The sequence below is a fragment of the Myotis myotis genome, unplaced genomic scaffold (assembly GCF_014108235.1).
Source record: "Myotis myotis isolate mMyoMyo1 unplaced genomic scaffold, mMyoMyo1.p scaffold_m19_p_9, whole genome shotgun sequence".
NCBI lineage: Eukaryota > Metazoa > Chordata > Mammalia > Chiroptera > Vespertilionidae > Myotis > Myotis myotis.
In genome coordinates, this window is record NW_023416401.1 from 45,741,569 (window position 1) to 45,760,649 (window position 19,081).

The window sequence follows — 19,081 nt, forward strand, 5'->3', positions numbered from 1 at the left end:
GTAGGCGTGCACCCACGCTACTTCAGCCTCTTTTACTTTCTGCTGAGCCAAAAGCCTGGGGGGGGGGGCGGTGAGCACCCTAACTCCCCCACCACCTGGGGTTGAGGCAGGCACCAACCTGTGTCTGAGAACACCATCCCTTCCCTGTGCTTCCCTCCATCCCGCCCACCCTCCAAGTTCCAATACGTCCACCTGCTGAACTGATGTGTGGATCTCTCAGGTCAGTCTGTGCTGAGCAGAGGAAACTTGTTGGGTGATAGATGTCCCACTTGTAACTTTACAGGGGGCTACAAAGGGTTCTTATCACTCCACCATGATGCCGACTTCAATCCCTAGAATATATCTTTAACCATTAATTCCCATTGATCAAATTCTTAGTCTAGGTTTGAAACTACGGCAAGAAAATATTGCTTTAAAAATATACTATTTGTTTCTTTGTAACAGATTTCTTTTGGTCAAAATACTTAGTGTTGTTAATACGAGCAAAAGCTAAAGTACAAAAGGAAAAAAATACCCTAATTGCATTACCCTTAGGCATTAACTACTTCAAAAGTCATAATGGCCATTCATTCACCAGATATTTACTGGGTCTCTATTATGTTTACGTCTATTGTGCTCAACAAATGCTTGTCTGATGGATGAGTGTTTTCAACTGTTTTCTTAGCTCCTGCTTCCTCCAATGTTGGTCAGCGGTGAGTCAACTGCCTGCAGCTGAGTGCTTTTCTAAACGCTAAACGCTAATCTTCTAAACGCTAAGATTATTCATTTAAGGACAAAGGGAAGGAAGAGGAAATGAACCAACAAAGCCGAGGTTTCTGCTGTTGATGAAATACCTGCTCTTTATTAATTTGATTAATCCATCAAGCCATCCCCATGCTATTTAACCATTTAGCTGTAGGAAAATCACACAAGCAAAGCATTTACACTTGTCTCTTTCTGTCCCCCAACTCCTCAAATAGTTTCTATGTCAGGGCTTTGGCTAAACCTTAACATTGCTGTGAGTGGGTTTCTGTAGCATTTTATTATAGAGCCTCAAGTCAGCCTCCAAACTTATAAGCAATCCTGTTATGGAAAAATAGATGCTAAGAGAAAAATCCTTTGTAAAAGACAGCATAAAACAGACCCTGCTATGATCTACATTTAGTTCCTGATAATGTGTTGGGTAAGGTTTGAGTGGAGCTTCTATGCCATCTCGGATACTCAGCCCTGGGTGATTTTTGAAATAACTTTTATCATGAGTCTGAAATGACAGAGCCACTGTCAATCTCAGAGCTCCCTCTGTGGCCAGTGAGGGCTGATAAATGGAAATGGAGGAAAAGCCAGCAATGCAAATACCAAGGATTTGCATGACTCCCGGTCCACTTGGGGAAGCTGTGGCAGTGCTGCTGGTTACTTTACTTGCCTTGCAAACTGTAGATCTCACCAACGCTGTTCTGACGGGTGATGTGATGCCAGTACGCACTACGAGGAAGAGATATTGATTTGGATAACGTCATTGGTTCAGTCAAGCTTGTCTGAAGCTGAAAGAAAAAGAAAATAGGTCTTAGGCTTTCTTTAAAAGATTAAATTGAAATCTGCATTTTTCAAAGTCGAGAGTGAAATGTGGGCGACAGAGAATAGAATCTGCTCTAGGCTCCTGCACCATCTGCTGTTGAAGGATAACGTTTGTTAAAAGGTGAAATCATGACTGGACCACTATGAAATAAACATCTGTAAGCAATTTAATCCCAGTCATTCATTAAGAAGGGAACAAAAGGATGGTACCACTGATTCCAAGTTGTTTCCAAAGGACATATCCCCAATTAGGAATGCTGGTCACAGGAATAACCAACTGTATTCCTCAGGGAGAATGTACTGCATTTCTATGACAAAGAATTGCTTGCATTACCATCAGCATTCTACAGTTAACTGAAGTTTAAAGTAGCTAAAAAAATAGAGATGGAAGTCCCTTTTGAAACAGATACCCAAGATGCCGTCAACACAGGATCCCATTTCTGTTTTACCCATTTCCCTGTCTGACAGTCTTTCCTGACACCTCCTCCCATCCTTACTCGATGGCTCTTTCCTCGAATAGATCTTTCCCCTGGTCCTGCGATATGCTTTCGTGTATTTAAAAATTGTTTTTCCTGAGAAGCTCTGTGATAAAACAGTGGCACGTTTTCTTATTTGAAACATAAAATTCAGGTGAGCAGGAGAGGTCCACACATCACATCAGGGGCTCAGGCATATGAATAGTTCAAAGAGTACAATACTTCACATTGCATTTTCAAGAAGAAACTTTATTTATTTTTTAAATGTATTTTATTGATTTCTTACAGAGAGGAAGGGAGAGGGATAGAGAGTTAGAAACATCGATGAGAGAGAAACATCGATCAGCTGCCTCCTGCACACCCCCCACTGGGGATGTGCCCGCAACCAAGGTACGTGCCCTTGACTGGAATCGAACCTGGGACCCTTCAGTCCGCAGGCCGACGCTCTATCCACTGAGCCAAGCCGGCTAGGGCAAGAAACTTTATTTTTATGGACTCACACCAGGTTTTAAAACACGCACCCAGAAACGATTTTATTTGGTCTCAGTACACATTTTTCACAGACAATGGGCAATCCTCTAATTAATAAAATCTCCAATTTCCTCTTACTAAATAACTGGCTCTTGGCAAAACTGGAAGCTGTAATGATCAGTTCTGTCAAGCGCAGCCTTAGAGGCCTGTTTGCTGGCTGTGTGTGTGTGCGCTTTCCTACTGAGGTCTCCTCCCCCCCAGTACTTCCACACTTTCCATCAGGTGTTAGTTATACCCTTCCTAGAAGATGCTATAAGGAAAGTACCTGAGAGAATATAACAGGACCTTTAATGCCATGTAAAACTACGAGGTACTTCCATTTTAATAGACTCTGAAGGCCAAGGACATGAACATACCCTTTTTATTTTATTTTATTTTTTTTAGCAGTGGGACACATTTCCAGGCTGCTATGTCTTGCGACAAAAGTGCCCCATTCAGTGTATTTAAAAGTCTGGCCCTGTTGAACACACTTTTTTTTTTTTTTTTTAAAGATGGCTCCAAATATCAACATTGCAATCAATTTTTATATTTTCAGAATTTGCTGTATTTCAAAGTTTTCCTCCTTATTATGAAAATAGGTGTACTAATGGCACCCACATCCCATGTTTGGTAGGTAGGGAGTGAGAGGGAGAAGCCAAATTTCTGGGTTACAACAGGGCAGTGCTTTTCAGTGCCTTTGGGATGTTATTTCCATGCACATGTCTACTTTTACCCTACATCTCTCAGTTGGACAAACTTGTGCGTGGAGCTATGCATGTTAAGATACAACAATCAAACACATAGAAGCCATCATACCACTATGATAAGGGATGGAGGTAAGGCTCATTTTATGAAATTGTCACCTCCATCTGTTAGCCCGACTCTTCCAAATACATGGGTCAATATTTGCCTCTACTTTTCTAGAAGCTCTGGGATTCTTTCTCAAGAAATGGTGATGTGCATCGTCCATTAATCTCTTCTTTGTTTCATCTGCACTTGGTTTAGTAGAATTCCTTACGAGGCATTTACAACATGTGTATAGAAAACGTATTTTCCTTATTTTCAGCTGAATTCAAATATCCTGTGTTTTTATCTTCTTTTGGTCATTTTACCTGGCATTTGGTCCAGATATCATTTGCATTATCTAGTCTAATCCTCATAAAATTCCTGGGAGATGGGAAAGGGATGAAGAATACCTTTTTAAAATGAGAGGAGACTGAGGCTTTGAGATAGTAATCAACTTTTCTAAGGCCATATATCCCCTGGAACAATCACAAATAGAATCATGTTTCTCTTCTGAACGTCTATTTTTTTGGACAATGAAGAGATTCTGTGTGATGTATTTCAAATGAAGTTGCATCATAAATAGTATTAAATATTGCATTATTTTTATGGAAGAATAAAGATGGCTGCAGATTCTTGAAAAGCCTGAATTCAGCAACGGGGTGTCTAGGTACCAAGCTCCCAAATCTGGGCTATCTGGCGATTGCTTTGATCAATAACATGTTGTCACCATGACATCCTGTCTGCTGTGGGCATGTCCTTTAAGAGGGTCAAAGCAGTTTCTTCCCTCCTCTTGTTCTGAGTCATTGTGTGAGTTTGACTACCCTGAGGCTGCCATGGTTGGAGGAAGCACAAGCTAACCTTGTGCTCTAGCCATGTAATTCCAGGTTACAGTCCTTCTTGGAGAATCTAGCAGTTCCCAACTTTTCAATGGAACATCAAAATCCAGAAAAATTCAGGAACTTGCTCAAGGTAAAACCCTAACTGCAGAGCCTCTAGTAGAAAACAGTTCTTTTGACTTGAGCCCATTGCTCTTTAGACTTTGATGCTATTGGGAAAAATGAGCTTCCTCCCCAACATAGTATAATATGTGACAATAGAGCCTTGTACTTGAGAGGATCCCTACTGTTCAGAAACAGCAGGCAGGGCCTGAAGACTGCTGTGATTTTTGTGAAGGGACTGCCTACCAGCACCTCTTTCTGCTTTCACCAAAAACATTATCCACTAGAGCTTATTGCCTTTGCAATTTCCCTGTGCTGTTTTGAGATTCTGCCTCCCCCTGTGATAAACATTAATGCTAATTTGTGTTTACCCACATAAAATTCATCTGTATAAAAATGTTATCAAATTAATTCTCCGTTTTCTCTGTATCTCCATAATTATTGCTTCGAAAATGAAAAATCCTATTACCACTTGAGACCCAAATCGGTACTATTGGGAGAGGGAAAACTCAGTATTTATAAATTAGCATTGGTGAGTCATTCTCTGTGCCCAGCAATGTGCAAACTGGTGTCATCCATCACTGCATTTAATACTCCCATGAATTGTCAACAAATATGCCACCTGAGCTCCACAGACAAGGAAAATGAGGCTCAGAGAGATCATAGTCACAGTTTCTTCTGTATGATGAAGTAAGAAATGCCCTATCTTGGGTGGAATGTGTCCACATGTTCCTTGGTATGTCTGAGACAAGAGGGACTGGGCAGGAATATATGCTGTAAATTAGAAACACCACGGAAATACAAGTGGTTAGGAAACAGGCTATGTGACGTGTTAAATGTATGTCAGTATAAGAACAAAATGTGGAGCTGCTTAGTGAGGAAATGCTGAATAAAGGTCAAGAACATGTAATTTTCTCTGTTCTTGGAAAAAAGCTCATGAAACCTGAAAACTGTATAGAATAGAACCCCCCAGAGACCTTTAGCCAGCCGAGCTTGGCACTGTTTGGATTCATGCAAACCGTCCTCTGAAGTTTGAGGGTTTATGGGCAATTGGTTTCTCACAGACTGGACTTAATTTTCAATAGGAGACATCTCACATTTAATCTTTCATTTTATTTGAAATAAATGGAAATGAATTAGAAGACACTTTGCTGAGTGTGCACCAGACTAACAAATGAAATACAGTTTATACAATAATTTAATGGAAGCTGTTAGGTGTTATTTAAAACTAGACTGTGCACTATTATTTTCCTCTGACTTGAAAAAAAAATGAATGTTATCATTGTTTATTTTAAACCATGCATTGGTCAAGCTTAAGGAACAAGAGCATGATATAAAGAAAATCCTTACTATTATATTATGTTGCAGCATCACCTATTAGAAAACTTACACCCTGCCCTCTGACTATTTCCCTCTCAGTTGTGTATTTATGCAAAAATGGGTATTTTTCTTTGTATTTGTTTGGAATACATTTTTTTTAGTATTCTGAAAGGGGAGCAATAGTAAGTGAACTGATTCATTAGGAACACAGACACACTTTAATTATTGACTATAATAATTTGTTCAAATTGAGCCTGTGTTGGTTTATTATAATCAGTGTCTATCGATCAGTAAAATGAAATTTCACAATTATGTGATTGGCATTTCCCAGCAGGGAACTGGTCATTGTCAATAATAATGAAGGCTCCTGTCTTATGATTAATAATTGATAATGTTGAGTAATAGATTCGTGAATAGAATCTTGAAGAATGAATTAGCAGCTATTCCAACTTGTTAGATATTACATACCACTTGCAATCACAAATCACACATTTAAACTTTTCCTAGAATTTCTTAAATGTCTATGAACAATGCCTAGAGGAGAGATTGTATAATGTGGTACAATTTTTCCGTGCACTCTCATTGGACTGTTATGCTTCCAGACTCTTCACAGTGTTAGTGTAGGACACTTTTTTTTTTTCCATAAGTGATAGAGATTCCTGTAAAATGTGGGTGTGAAGAATGCTTCCACTGTTGGGGAAATCAAACTTCCCAGGACAGAGTCTGTTCTGGAAGGCTATCTCACTTCCTCAAAATTTAAAAATGGGCATGTGGTGCTTATGGTCATGATAGATATACCTGAAAGGAACTGAAAGATATTATTTAGCTATAGTTGGGAATAATAATTTCATGTCTTCAGAATACATTTTATAACAAGTATTATGCAGTTAAAGATGCCATCAATGGAAAGACATTATCTGAGGTAGCAACAGGAAAGAACAGTGCGACTAATTAAACTGTAACTTACATTAACATGAGAGATGTTCAAATATGAAAAAATGTGCATTTTTGAATTGATGCAATATAATAGTATTTCCCCGTTCATGCAACCATTTAGACAGAAAGTATATCATGTACTGGTAGTTTTCAACACTTGGGTAAGTTTTATTGTCAAGTATAAAATCTTCTTGGGTCAGTTAATATAAATTAATTCTTTCAATATCTTTGTCAGTGAAGAAAACCAAAATATACACTTTTAAAAGCCTTACCAACTAAGTGATTCTTTTTAAAAATATTTTTATTGATTTCAGAGAGAAAGGAAGAGGGAGAGAGAGACAGAAATATCAATGATGAGAGAGAATCATTGAGCGGCTACCTTCTGCATGCCCACACTGGGGATTGAGCCTGCAACCCAGGCATGTGCCCTGACCAGGAATTGAACCATGAATTCCTGGTTCATAGGTTGACGCTCAACCACTGAGCCACGCTGGGTTCAGTGATTCTTTTTATTCAATACTCTGCAGTGCAAATGTACTGTTTATTCACACTGCTTTCCTAGATATTAGATTCTTCAACCAAGAATAGAAATAATGCCTAATTTAGATTACAGTGATATATCAAAACATGTTTATTCATGTGTCCTTCCAGAAGGGAGATAATAAACAAAAAGAAAACAAGGTTTTACATATGATATGAAAAGATTATATTAAATTTTTTCTCTTATAGTTAAGAAATGGTTATTGAAACATTATTTCTCATTCAAGTTTATAAAGCCAGTAACACTCCCGAATCACTTTTAAAAAGGATGCAAATAAATGCTTCATTCAATTGCCTGAACAAGTATGTTTGGGGCATTCATTGCTTATATAGCTCATTGATAATTTAATCTTGTAAAATCTGTTTAATCATATTAAAATATATAAACATCTTTGATCTGATCTATATTAATCTTCCATGTCCTGGTTTTAAAAACTGGAAGGCCAATGAACAGTGTCATTTTCTTATTTTGCAATAGATACATAATAAATGAAATGCAACATTTTGATATGCTAGATAGGTTTTTTGGTGCTTTTCCAATTCCCGAGTTATACTTTTATCTAATTTATAACACAGACCTTCATTTTATTTTAAATAAGCAAATGATGAGTTATTGCTTCATGAATATGAAGAGGGTATTTAATTGCTATTTCATTCTTGTTAGAATTTGTGTTTAGAAGAGAGTTGTGCTTGTAAAAAAATTTTCTTGAAAGAAAAACTTCTGTCTTGGAGACCTGGAAACCTTCGCTTAATGGTCCTAGAATTTGGGGAATTGGGGTAGTTTTCAAGTTGTATAACTTGCCCTCCAAAAAGCATCATTAATTCAACTTACTCTGAAAAATGGACCAGCTCTGGAGTAACTTTATTAATATGAACCTTCAGAGAAAAGCATCATTTTGTGCAATCATTTTTGAATGCTCCAATTCCATGTATGTACCAAGAAGATAAAGTCTATGAATCTGTGATTTCTAGAAAGATTTGGATTCTTTGTTGATTCATACCAAGGCTGCTATTTTGACACCTTCCCCACTTCCCCTCCACCTTCAAGCACCTGTATCCATGGCGTTTCTCTCCAGCTTTAGACCGCCCAAGACCTTAGCGAGTGGCCCACCGTCTCTGACCCCTCAGCAGCAATTGCTTGGCTCCACTCCCCAGACTTGCTCTCAGTGTCACACAATATTGTAAATCTTATAATTATTCAAAATCACTCCTCCTACAGATGGGTTGCCATCATAATAATGAATGTTTTATGGTACATTCTATGTGCCAAGACTATTCTTAGAAGTTCATACACACCACACACACACACACACACACACGGTGGGGCAAAAGTAGGCTTACACTTGTGAGTACGTGAAACAGAGTTTATTAATTAATTATTGTACTATTTGCCATACGAACAACTGGAACCTACTTTTGGCCCACCCTGTATACATGTTGATATATATGCACAGATACCTCATAACAACCAAAAAAGTAGACCATTATATCCCCATTTTACAGATAAAGGAAAATGAAACATTTAGAGGTTAAATAGCTTGCCCAGATCACACAGTAAGTGGTGGGATTGGGGACCCAGGACACTAACTAAGTGGTCTCCTTATGGCAGATAATTATGGTGGCATGAAAAAGCTCTTGGAATTTCCTTCATGAACATTTAATTTAAATGCCTTGACTTAGGAGCATTTTGCCTGCTCAAAACAAGTGTAAGTAAAGAAGAACTATAACTGTTAACTAATAGAAAGTGACATCACAATTGCTAATTTTGGTTGCCAATAAGCACCAGTGAATTACAAATATAGGCTGATAAGGAATGTGCAAGATTCTGAAACAATTTAAAAATTGTCAGTTACATTTATAATATATTTAAGCCACTAGAAAAATGTCATATTAATTAGAAAATTGTTACAATGATTTAAATTTAACCTAAATCTAGAAGACTAAGCCATACTAATCTCCTATTAATGCATATTCAATTAATTCCATAGTCATATTAATAATCCTACTAATGTTCAAGCTACTCATTCTCCCCATGGAGGTCAAATGTCTGGATAAGCCTGACTGGCCGTTGTCACCCTTGGGTGTTAGGAAAACTATTTACACCGTATTCTAGGTAGAGAGATGAAATTATGTATGCAGTATTGAGAAAATTAAAAATGCATTAAGAATAGCATGAGATTATTTGTTAAATGACTTCTTTGTTTTTTATATTGAAAAGTTTGTTATACTTTAAAATGTTAAGTAATTGAGACATTTTAAAATCAAAACTACTGTAATACTAGCCCTTGCCGGTTTGGATCAGTGGATAGAGCATCGGCCTGTGGACTTAAGGGTCCCGGGTTAGATTCTGGCCAAGGGCATGTATCTTGGTTGCAGGCTCCCAGCCCTGGTCGGGGGCATGAGTCAGGCAACCAACTGTATCTTTCTCACATCCATGTTTCTCTCTGTCTCTCCCTCTCCTTTCCACTCTAAAAATCAATGGAAAAAAATATTCTCAGGTGAGGATTAAAAAAAATTTAAAAAAAGAACATGAAAAAAGCAAGAAAAATCCTACTGTAATACCAGATAGAGAAGTCAGTAGTCTTAAATTGGCATGGAATCATTGTTTTTTTAATGCCAGACTCCCCCCACCCCCATGTCCCAAAAGTCCTCCTGTCCTCTCACAGGTAAAATCTCATGCATCCCCATAAATCCTGAAGACATAGACAATATTCACCTCTTAGGCTTGTAGCAAACAATCATTCCATTGTTTGCTTTTAAACGACAGTAATAAAGCTTATAAATTTTTTTCCAGCTATGTGTAAAATTTACTCTTTCAGATTTTGGACTAAACCATTTCTTAGCTTGACCCTGAAACTGTAGATAGCAGGGTTTCAGGCCAGATAACAGGCAAATCATTCATTCGATAAACAAGAGGAGCTCCTTCTGCAAACATGTTATTATTGACTCTGAGATACATGTGGAGGACAGAAAAGTTTCAGAAATGCTAGGACAAAGATAAAGACAAAAAGAAAAGTAGAATCCTTTCTGGTAGTTATTTAATTTTCCTGGGCCTATGTCTGAATTTCTGATTGTCCAGTAGTATATGGAGATATGCAGAGGACATTGCTTCTTATGTCATTCTCTGTACACTCCACCCCTTTTTTGGGTAACCATGGCAACAGGTCACACACAGGTAAATATACAGAATGTAGGGCTCCCTGTTAGTGGCCTCAAATAACTTCTCTTCTCATAAGCTGAAGAGAAAATTAGATGAGATTCAGCAACTGGAGTGAGCTCTTGGCGCCGGGGTGGGGTGGACACTGGAGTGGAGAGATGGACGGACACACATATACACGATGTGCATCTGACCTCAGTGACATTCATTTCCAAGCTGTTCAGGTACCAAGAAAGGAGGCTTACCCGGGCCTTCTGCTCCATTTCTAGCATTAATCTTTCATGTTGCTCAGCTATGGCCAGTGTCGCAGAATGCACCTTCTGATAGATCATTTCTCCTTCCCTTGTTTGAAAAGTGAATAGTCCTTCCCCCGTGTCACACATTCTGTGAGAACAGAGACAGGGAAAGAGATGGGTCTTCAACTGTTCAAGTGTATAACAGTTCTCCATGTGAAAGACACCCTTGCCCTGTGTCATATTAATTCCATAGTCATATTAATAATTCTACTAATGTTCTCCCTTGACTTTCACAGGAGACAGTGAAGCAGGTTCATCCTCAACCAAACCAACCAGCCAACCCACCAACACATCTTTCCAGAACAGAGTTCTGGGCAAAAATCCATGTATGTTTGGATTTTTAGATGAAGTGTTCACAACAGTGTAAAGGAACAAATAAAAGTGATTTGGGTTATTGTAATGCATAAAGAATAAAACAAATAGTTATTTTTAGAGTATTTTCACATTTGTGATATCATAACTCTACCTCCTATGACTTGATAGCTCTTGAAATGGAAAGAACTTAAGAAAAAGCTGCAATTGCATATTCAATGCAGTGGAACCAATGAGAAGACTATAAAATTTTAGTTTATGAATTTGCATACATAGGCTGAGGCTTTTATTTAGACGGGGTTATCCTTATGAAAATCTTGGGATAGCCTAGGAAACGAGTTGGCATAAAGGAGGCTCTATTATATTTGGTTTGAATTTTAGCTCTGCCACTTACCAGGGTGACCTTGGGCAAGGTGAATGACTTGCCGGTACATCCTTTCCACACATCTAACATAAGGAAAACAATAGTTCCCGTCTCATAAGATTCTTATGACAGTTAAAAGACTTGATATGCAAAATATTAAGTGCTCAAAAATGTTAGCTATTACTATTTTCATCATAAAGTATGGGACTAATCTCACTATCCACTATAGAGAAATGGTTGGCTTAATTATACTATTTTTATCTGATAGACCATTAGGCAGCTATTTCTATGTCAGTTCTAAGAGCATATAATACATTAGAAATTCTTATTACATAAATTTAAGAGGAAAATCAGAATAAAATTTATTTTTAAATTATAACTAACTTTTTAAAACATAATTTTTATTGTAATAAAGCCAGTGACAATTTGTTAGGCAACAGGGCTATAGGTAAATATAATTAAAAAAGAGTAATTATAAAATGGAAAATATTTTGTTGCTATTTTAGGCCAGCTTTTAAAAATAATTGAAGGCCTTGAGAAAAACTATCAGTATGATGTTACCACTCAGATGTTGGACATTAACTGGATTGCTGTGCCGCTGGTTTTCAGTTTATAACAACTTTGCACAAAATGTTCATGAGGCCAAACTATGTCTTCCAGCATCAAAAGATTTCAGGTTCTTTGCAATGATTCTCCAAGGAGTTTTCAGTAGAAAAGAAAGGTCTCAAGAGGCTTCAGACATTCCAGAGGCTGTGACTACCATCCCTTCCGGCCCCATAGAGCCAGCTCTTACCTTCTGCGAAAGAGATCTTAATAAAATTCACACAGCGTGAAATGGAAAGTCTGGGGGGAAAATGAAGAGTTTTCACAAAGTGAGACTAATGAGCTTTCTTTGTTGATTCAGGGAGTAAAGCAATCCAACAGCAAGGGCAGGAAAACCAGTGATAGGTAGTGAGCACGTTTTGTTTGAGGTTGAGTTTCGTTCACTGTGATCTGAAAAACACTGAGATGCAAAAGTCTAGCACAGTGGTTCTTAACCTTCCTAATGCCGCGACCCTTTAATACAGTTCCTCATGTGGTGACGCCCAATTTCATTGTTACAAATTGAACATAATTAAAGCATAGTGATTAATCACAAAAACAATATGTAATTATATATGTGTTTTCCGATGGTCTTAGGTGACCCCTGTGAAAGGGTCGTTTGACCCCCAAAGGGGTCGCGACCCACAGGTTGAGAACCGCTGGTCTAGCACATATCTACTTCTGGGGACTTCATTCTGCCCAGTGAGAGAGTTTGAAAGCTTACAGAAGGGTTTTTTTCCAGCCTCTGAAATAAAAATGACTGTAAACTTCATCCTTTGATCAAGAATAAGGAGCTCAAACATGCTGGCATTATAAAGCAAACACATTTTAGGTGGAAGTGCTCACTCTTCAATGTAGGTACCTAAAGCCAAGCTGAAGTCAAAATCCTCCAGAAAATAATATTGAATATAAACTATAATTGAAAAAAATTAAAAATTAAAAAAAGTTAAAAAAAAATTCTTCAGTAAAATTGGCTCATATTTATGACTTTTGTCAGCAGTGTCACTCATTGACCTCTTATCTATAAAATGGGGCAACGGAACTTTGTCACAGATGGTTCTTTTATGGTGTAATGTGTGTAACAGTGGAATGGGAAGGACTAGTTCAGCAGGCCTAGGTTGTTCAAACCCTGCACACGTTCGGGTGGTTCCTCGGCTGACTTCTAGACTGTAACCTCTGAGCCTCTGGAATATTTGGCCTGATGAGAGCATTTTGTGTGCTGGAGGCCTTGGCCCAGGCTGCACCAGTGTGACCAAATAAGTTTATCCTAATAATGTGACTTCCAGGGAAGGCCTGTTTTGCTCTGGGGGAGTCTGAGTAGCTGAGGCCCATCTTGAGGACACTGCTTGCCTATAAGACTGACCCTCAGTAGAACGTTGGACACCAAGGCTTGATTGACAACCTTTTCCATGTGTTTTCACACATCATTGCTGGGAGAATTAAGTGTCCCCATGTGACTGCACTGGGAGGGGACACTGGAAACTTGATCTGGTCTTTCCTGGTCCATATCCCTTTGCCTTTTCCCTGTGCTAATTTTACTCTCCATCTTTCACTATCATCAATCACAACTGGGAGTGTAATCACATTTCCTGAATCTTTCTAGAGAATCATTGAGCCTGAGGGTGGTCTTGGGGAGCCCAGCACCTAATACAGCCAGCATGTGGTAGATGGTCAATATATTTTTTATATGAGTCTAAAAAATGTCCTAGTTTTCTCCAAAATAGCTCTTTTTCAAATTCCATTCCTCTTGGGATGTAAGAGGGTAACCTCTCTTTATTTTTCCCTACTACTCACTTCCAGAATCACTTGAAATAATAATATTGTCTGTCTTGTCTCTATTATGTTCTAATAAATAAGGAGCAGTAGAGTTCATGTGAATGTATGTATTCACAGGAAGCTGAACTGCACACGGTTCTCATAGTTGTCCTGGGGATGATGTCACTGCACAAGACCCCCAACCGTGTACCAGCTACCCTACTGCCCTCCTCTGTGGACTGTGCCTCAACTCCAACTTTGCGCTTTAGGAAGGTGTGGCTTCAGAATTCCAGTTTTTCTTCCAAATGACAGAAGAAATTTACCAAGTCAAAAGTTAAAGAAACACTTTAATTTTAAAATGTAAATGTGGATACTTTAAAATCATTCTCTGAGGGTCTTTAGATAAACTCTGGCTATAGATGAATTTGAAGATCTTTGGCGATTTTGTCCATCTTCACAGCTGTTTAGATTCATTCTCATTGAATGTTAGGCAAATATATATCCAAATATTGATCCCCATGCACACAGACATTTTAAACTCTTAGCAATGGAGTGGAACAGGAGCGCTTTCCTGAAAACCGAGTGGTGTGGCTATTCAGTATTTAAAATTTAATGTTTAATTATAGAAAGTAATGAAATTCTTAAAAGCACAGTTTTTATGCAGAGCAGTTAAAACCAATTAGCTCTTTTATTCTGTTAACAGTTTAATCTTTATCGTCATTTAACGATGCTAGCAGTTTACTATTTTTTAAAGCAGCTATGAAAAGGCTGAAGTTTCTCAGAAGAGCTCTGGTGAGTCAGACTCTGATCCATGGCAACCAACTGAAAGCAAAATGTGCAGTTGCAAAGAACCTTCGCTTCTTTAATCTGACCTTTTCTCCTTCTTTCCTTTTGATTCCAACTAGCCTCACCCAGCACCCTGACTCACCCACTTCCTTCTCCCTTGCACGACCTTAATCATTAGGCCCTCAGGACAATGAGGTCTGACCCGAATCAGATAACGTTAGGAACAAAGTTTTGGGTCTGTTGACCCCAGACAGTTTCGGTCAAGCTAGAGACAACACCTAGGCCTCAGCTGTGTTTCAGCTTCAGGCCCAGAAAAGTGGCAAAACCAGACGAAACCAGGCCATGGCTGGCATCAGGACCAGATGCAATGATTGACTACTTCCTTTCCTATAGCCAACCAATCAGAGAACATGTCCCTAACCTTGACCCTAACTCCCTTAGTCATCATGAAAATGATCCTCCTCCTCAACCCCCCCCCCCCCCCCAACATCCACCCCCACTATAACTCATCCCCTGGAAGCCATGGGAGCCAAGGTTTTGAGCATTACCTCACCTGTTTCCAGGTGTGGGCCACTTCCTAAAAATAAATCTTTATTTTCTTTGTTGCAAATGCCTGTTTATGTGAATTACTTCACTGAGCCTCTCAGTGCCCTGGAAGGCTCTCACTGCTTCCCATTTTCCAGAAACAGTGTCATCTTAAGGAGGTTAAGGAATTTGCCCAAGGTCATTAACATTTAAGTGGCTGAGCTGTGATCTGAACCTACCCACATACCCACATAATTTTGGAGGATAAGGTTATTATCACTAAGCTAAAGCATGCATTATTCTTTAATTATGAAATTTTTTTATAGTGGAGAGAGCGAGAGAGCGAGAGAGAGTGCACTCTGGACAGGGCTTTGGATAAAACATTTTGAAGCCTGTCTCCCTCTTTGCCTGGGTTTCTTTCCTGGCAAATCAGGTTTCTAAGACATACATCAATGGATGCACTAGTAAAATGCATAGCAAGTTAATCAATCAACCAATCAATCAATCAATCAATCAAACTGTAGAATTGGAAGCAAACCCTCTCTGTGCTCCCAAACTCATGTTATGCGCTTTGTAAGGAGGAAGGTGTAGAACATCTGCCACCCTCTGCCTCCTGACTGTATGGCCCCAAACATTTAATGCAGATGGTGACTGTCCTTGCTTGATTTCACTGTTGGTGCCTTAGGGCTACAATGCTTTCCCTCAGACAAGACGAGAAACCTGAGCCAAGCCAGAGATCTTGATTTTATTCCAGGCTCTGATGCAAATTAACTTGTGAAATGCCATTTTTGATCCTCTATAAAATGAATTTTTTGACAAAAGAGTTGACCTAAATCATCTGTAAGGTAGAAATGTGTTTTACATTTTTACAATTCCTCCACTGTGCACTCAAGGATGGCCAGATCACAATCACATTAATTAAAATAGCTCCATCTTTTCAGATATTTTCAAAGTTTTTATTTTATTCTATTCCACTTACATTTTCTTACTTTCAAATTTTCTTTTTCAACTCCATGAAGAAGCCTATTGTGTCTCCCTGAAACAGTCTGAAGTTTTGGCTTTTGTGAATCTTTGAAAAGATATACATATAAGAAGCTCTCCATATATCTTCCTTTCTGCCTCAAAATTTGAAAATTTAAAAATCCACCATGTGAAGATGAAAGTTAAGTCATATACTTTAGTTGCTATTTAATTACCTCAATACATGATCAGAAATTATTACCACTATTATTATTATTCTGTTACAATATATGTTTATGAAGGTTTAGTGAAAAAATTTTAAAGGTTTATAGCTAATTTTATATTCCTCTTGTATACATTTCTTCCAGTAGGTTATTGTAAAAATATTAGCTACTCCTTAAGAATTAGGGGTTTAATATCCTTAACCCCCAAGTGTCAATCACGAAAAGCATGCAATGCATTCCATGTCTGTTCATTGAAATGACTTGAAATTTATCAATATAATCAATACCTACTTGATAGGTATTGATTTTGTAATTCCTGATAGCAAAAAAGAAAGTAAAATGCAATGTAAAAGAGAGAAACATTTTTTTAAAGTATGATCCCATGGTGTTAATGTATGCTTCTAAATAGAGTGCACCAAACAATCAAAAGGAAAACAGAACTGATGCATTCTTTTGTTCTCAGCTGATGTACCCTTGTTCCATTCTAAAACTGTGTGAGAGAGGCACACTATGTCTGTCATATGAAACAGTTGCCAATATGCACTCAAACCTCTTTTTCTGGGGGAAAATGAATAACAAGCAAGTCAAGCAAAAATTTAATTTCTATCGTTTAGAAATTAGACTTTGCTTTTAAAGTGAATTTGACTGCCAAGTATGGTTGGACAATTTTTACAGCTTAATATGCATGTTACTGATATTTAGTCACTGAATTAGAAGAGTTATGCTTCTCTTCACCATTTTGAGAAAACCTAAAAATGAGATCATTATATTCCCTCAGAGCAAAAGAGCATGTAATCAGGGTTTAAAAATTACATTTTCATTCTCTTTTTGCATTCAATATAGTTAATTAAGGTAATTTTTAATTATGTAAAAGATACTTTCAGTGCCTAAGTAACCATGAAGAAAGTATTTAAATTATAGCCAAAAAGGAAAGAAACTTAAGACTGTACTTGATTTTGCCTTAATTAAGACTTGCCTTTTCTTCTTAAGTTGTATTCATTATTTAACTTTTTTGGGGGCACCTACCACATGTCAGGCACTGTATTAGCCTCTAAAGAACTTTTTTATTTTTAAATCCTCACCCAAAGATATTTTTCCATTGATTTTTAGAAAGAGTGGAAGAGAGAGGGAAAGACAGAGATATATCGATGTGAGAAAAACACATTGATTGGTTGCCTCATGCATGAGCCTCGACCAGGGCCGGGGCCAGGGCCCGAGCCAGGGAGGAGTTTGTAACTGAGGTACATGCCCTTGACTAAAATCGAACCTGAGACCCTTTGGTCTGTAGGCTGACACTCTATCCACTGAGCCAAACTGGCCTGGGCTAAAGAAAATTTTTTAATAATAATATTTAAAATATAGGAAATAAACATTAATTTATGAATTGCATATGCTCTTATTTTATATATATACTAGAGGCTTGGTGCACAGACTTGTGCACCGGTGGAGTCCCTTGGCCTGGCCTGTGGGGATCAGGCCAAAACCAGCTCTCTGACATCTCCTGGGGGGTCCCAGATTGCAAGAGGGTACAAGCCAGGACGAGGGGCCCCACCGGTGCATGATTGGAGCCTGGGAGGGCATGTCTGGCCTGTCTCGCCCAGTCCCAATTGGCCAGATCCCAGCAGTAAGCTTAGCATATTAGGCTTTTATTACATAGGATTCTCATTTTAAAATTCACTAAATGAGCCCTGGCTGGGTACCTCAGTTGGTTAGAGTGTTGTCCCAATACCCTCTCTAAAAATCAATCAATAAATGAAAATTCATTAAATGAGTAGATGGTTATATAAAATATATAACAAAATTTTACACTTTAGATATTAAGAACTATTGAATTGGTTACCCTCATTGTGTTAAAATTTTCTGTAGAGGTTCTTAGTTGATAGGTCACTCAGGATACAACTTTTAGTCTTTTGTTGCCATTGTCAAAACAGGCCACCCTGTAAAATGGTACAACACAAATCAGTCTAAGATACTGAGGGCAAACACTGATTTGTATTAGAAAAGATGTGAGCATGTGTTTAAGTTATAGCTTCTTCATTTGTTTGAAACAGAAATTAAAACAGTGCCATGATGAAAAAAATAAATCTACTTAAATTTTAGAAATTAAAGAATCTCAAATTCAATTACCTAGATTTTTTAATATCATCAAGTCATCGTTCCAGATTAGTAAATTTAAACCTTAATTTTAAAACTTCATTTAACATTTTAAATTGTATCCTTTAAAATAATATAAAATGAAACTATGGCAAACAATTCCTTTGAATCACCTTAAAGTAGAAGCTAAGAAATGGAATCAGTACTTCCCCATCATAAATAAAAGTATCAATTATTTTATATCATCCCTTGATATCTGACATTCTTAGCTCATCAAGGTCCATACTGATGTATTCTAACTTAAAATTAACCAATCATTTCCGTTTCCCCTGGTGAATACGGTATAGACATGTATGATAGCACTTCAAGCATCTCATCACCTTATTTTTGCATAACTTCTTCCCAGTCAGGCTCTTATCCCCTGAAAGCAGAGGTGGGTGGGGATGAAAAGAAAAATTAGAATAACCTGTAGAGGTTAGACTGCTCAGTCCACCAAGGGGGATGCTGCTATTTGAGACTGAAGGGGGGATTTCCATCCAGGATCCTGCAAAAGTCACAGTAGACCACCAGATAGCTGGGGGGCATTATATACTGAAAAGCTTAAAAGAATAAGTATGGGAAATTGGGAGACTAAGCCACTAAGATACTTTGCTTACTAGGAGTTGTGTAGTTAATCCTCCCTCCTTCATGACTCCTCCTACAAAGATGGTCATTAATGATATATGATGGTTTTTAAGGCATTTTAGAATTGAATTTATATTTCTTATGGGAATTCTGCTTCCAGGAAGGCTAAGTTTCTCCTGGAATTTCTCTGTCACGGATGACAACTACAAATTATATCAACCAACTAACCAACCAACTAAACTCTTCCTCTCCACATCTTTCCAATTCCTCCACCATATCATCCCTGGACTCAACAATCCCTTAAGGGTAAGGAATGAACTGAATGAATTCTATTTTGAATGG

The 19,081-nt window shown here is 38.0% G+C and overlaps 1 protein-coding gene across 1 annotated transcript in view; it reads right to left on the minus strand.

Moving 5' to 3' along the window:
• The window catches only part of DOK6 (docking protein 6), a 242,023-nt gene that overhangs the window by 40,270 nt on the left and 182,672 nt on the right, over positions 1-19,081 (minus strand). Inside the window, exons 6-7 of the mRNA XM_036323166.1 lie at positions 10,463-10,601; positions 1,403-1,520 (exon numbers count right to left, since the gene is read on the minus strand). Of these exons, the coding sequence (XP_036179059.1) occupies positions 1,403-1,520; positions 10,463-10,601 (257 nt within the window). The remainder of the gene's footprint in view (positions 1-1,402; positions 1,521-10,462; positions 10,602-19,081) is intronic.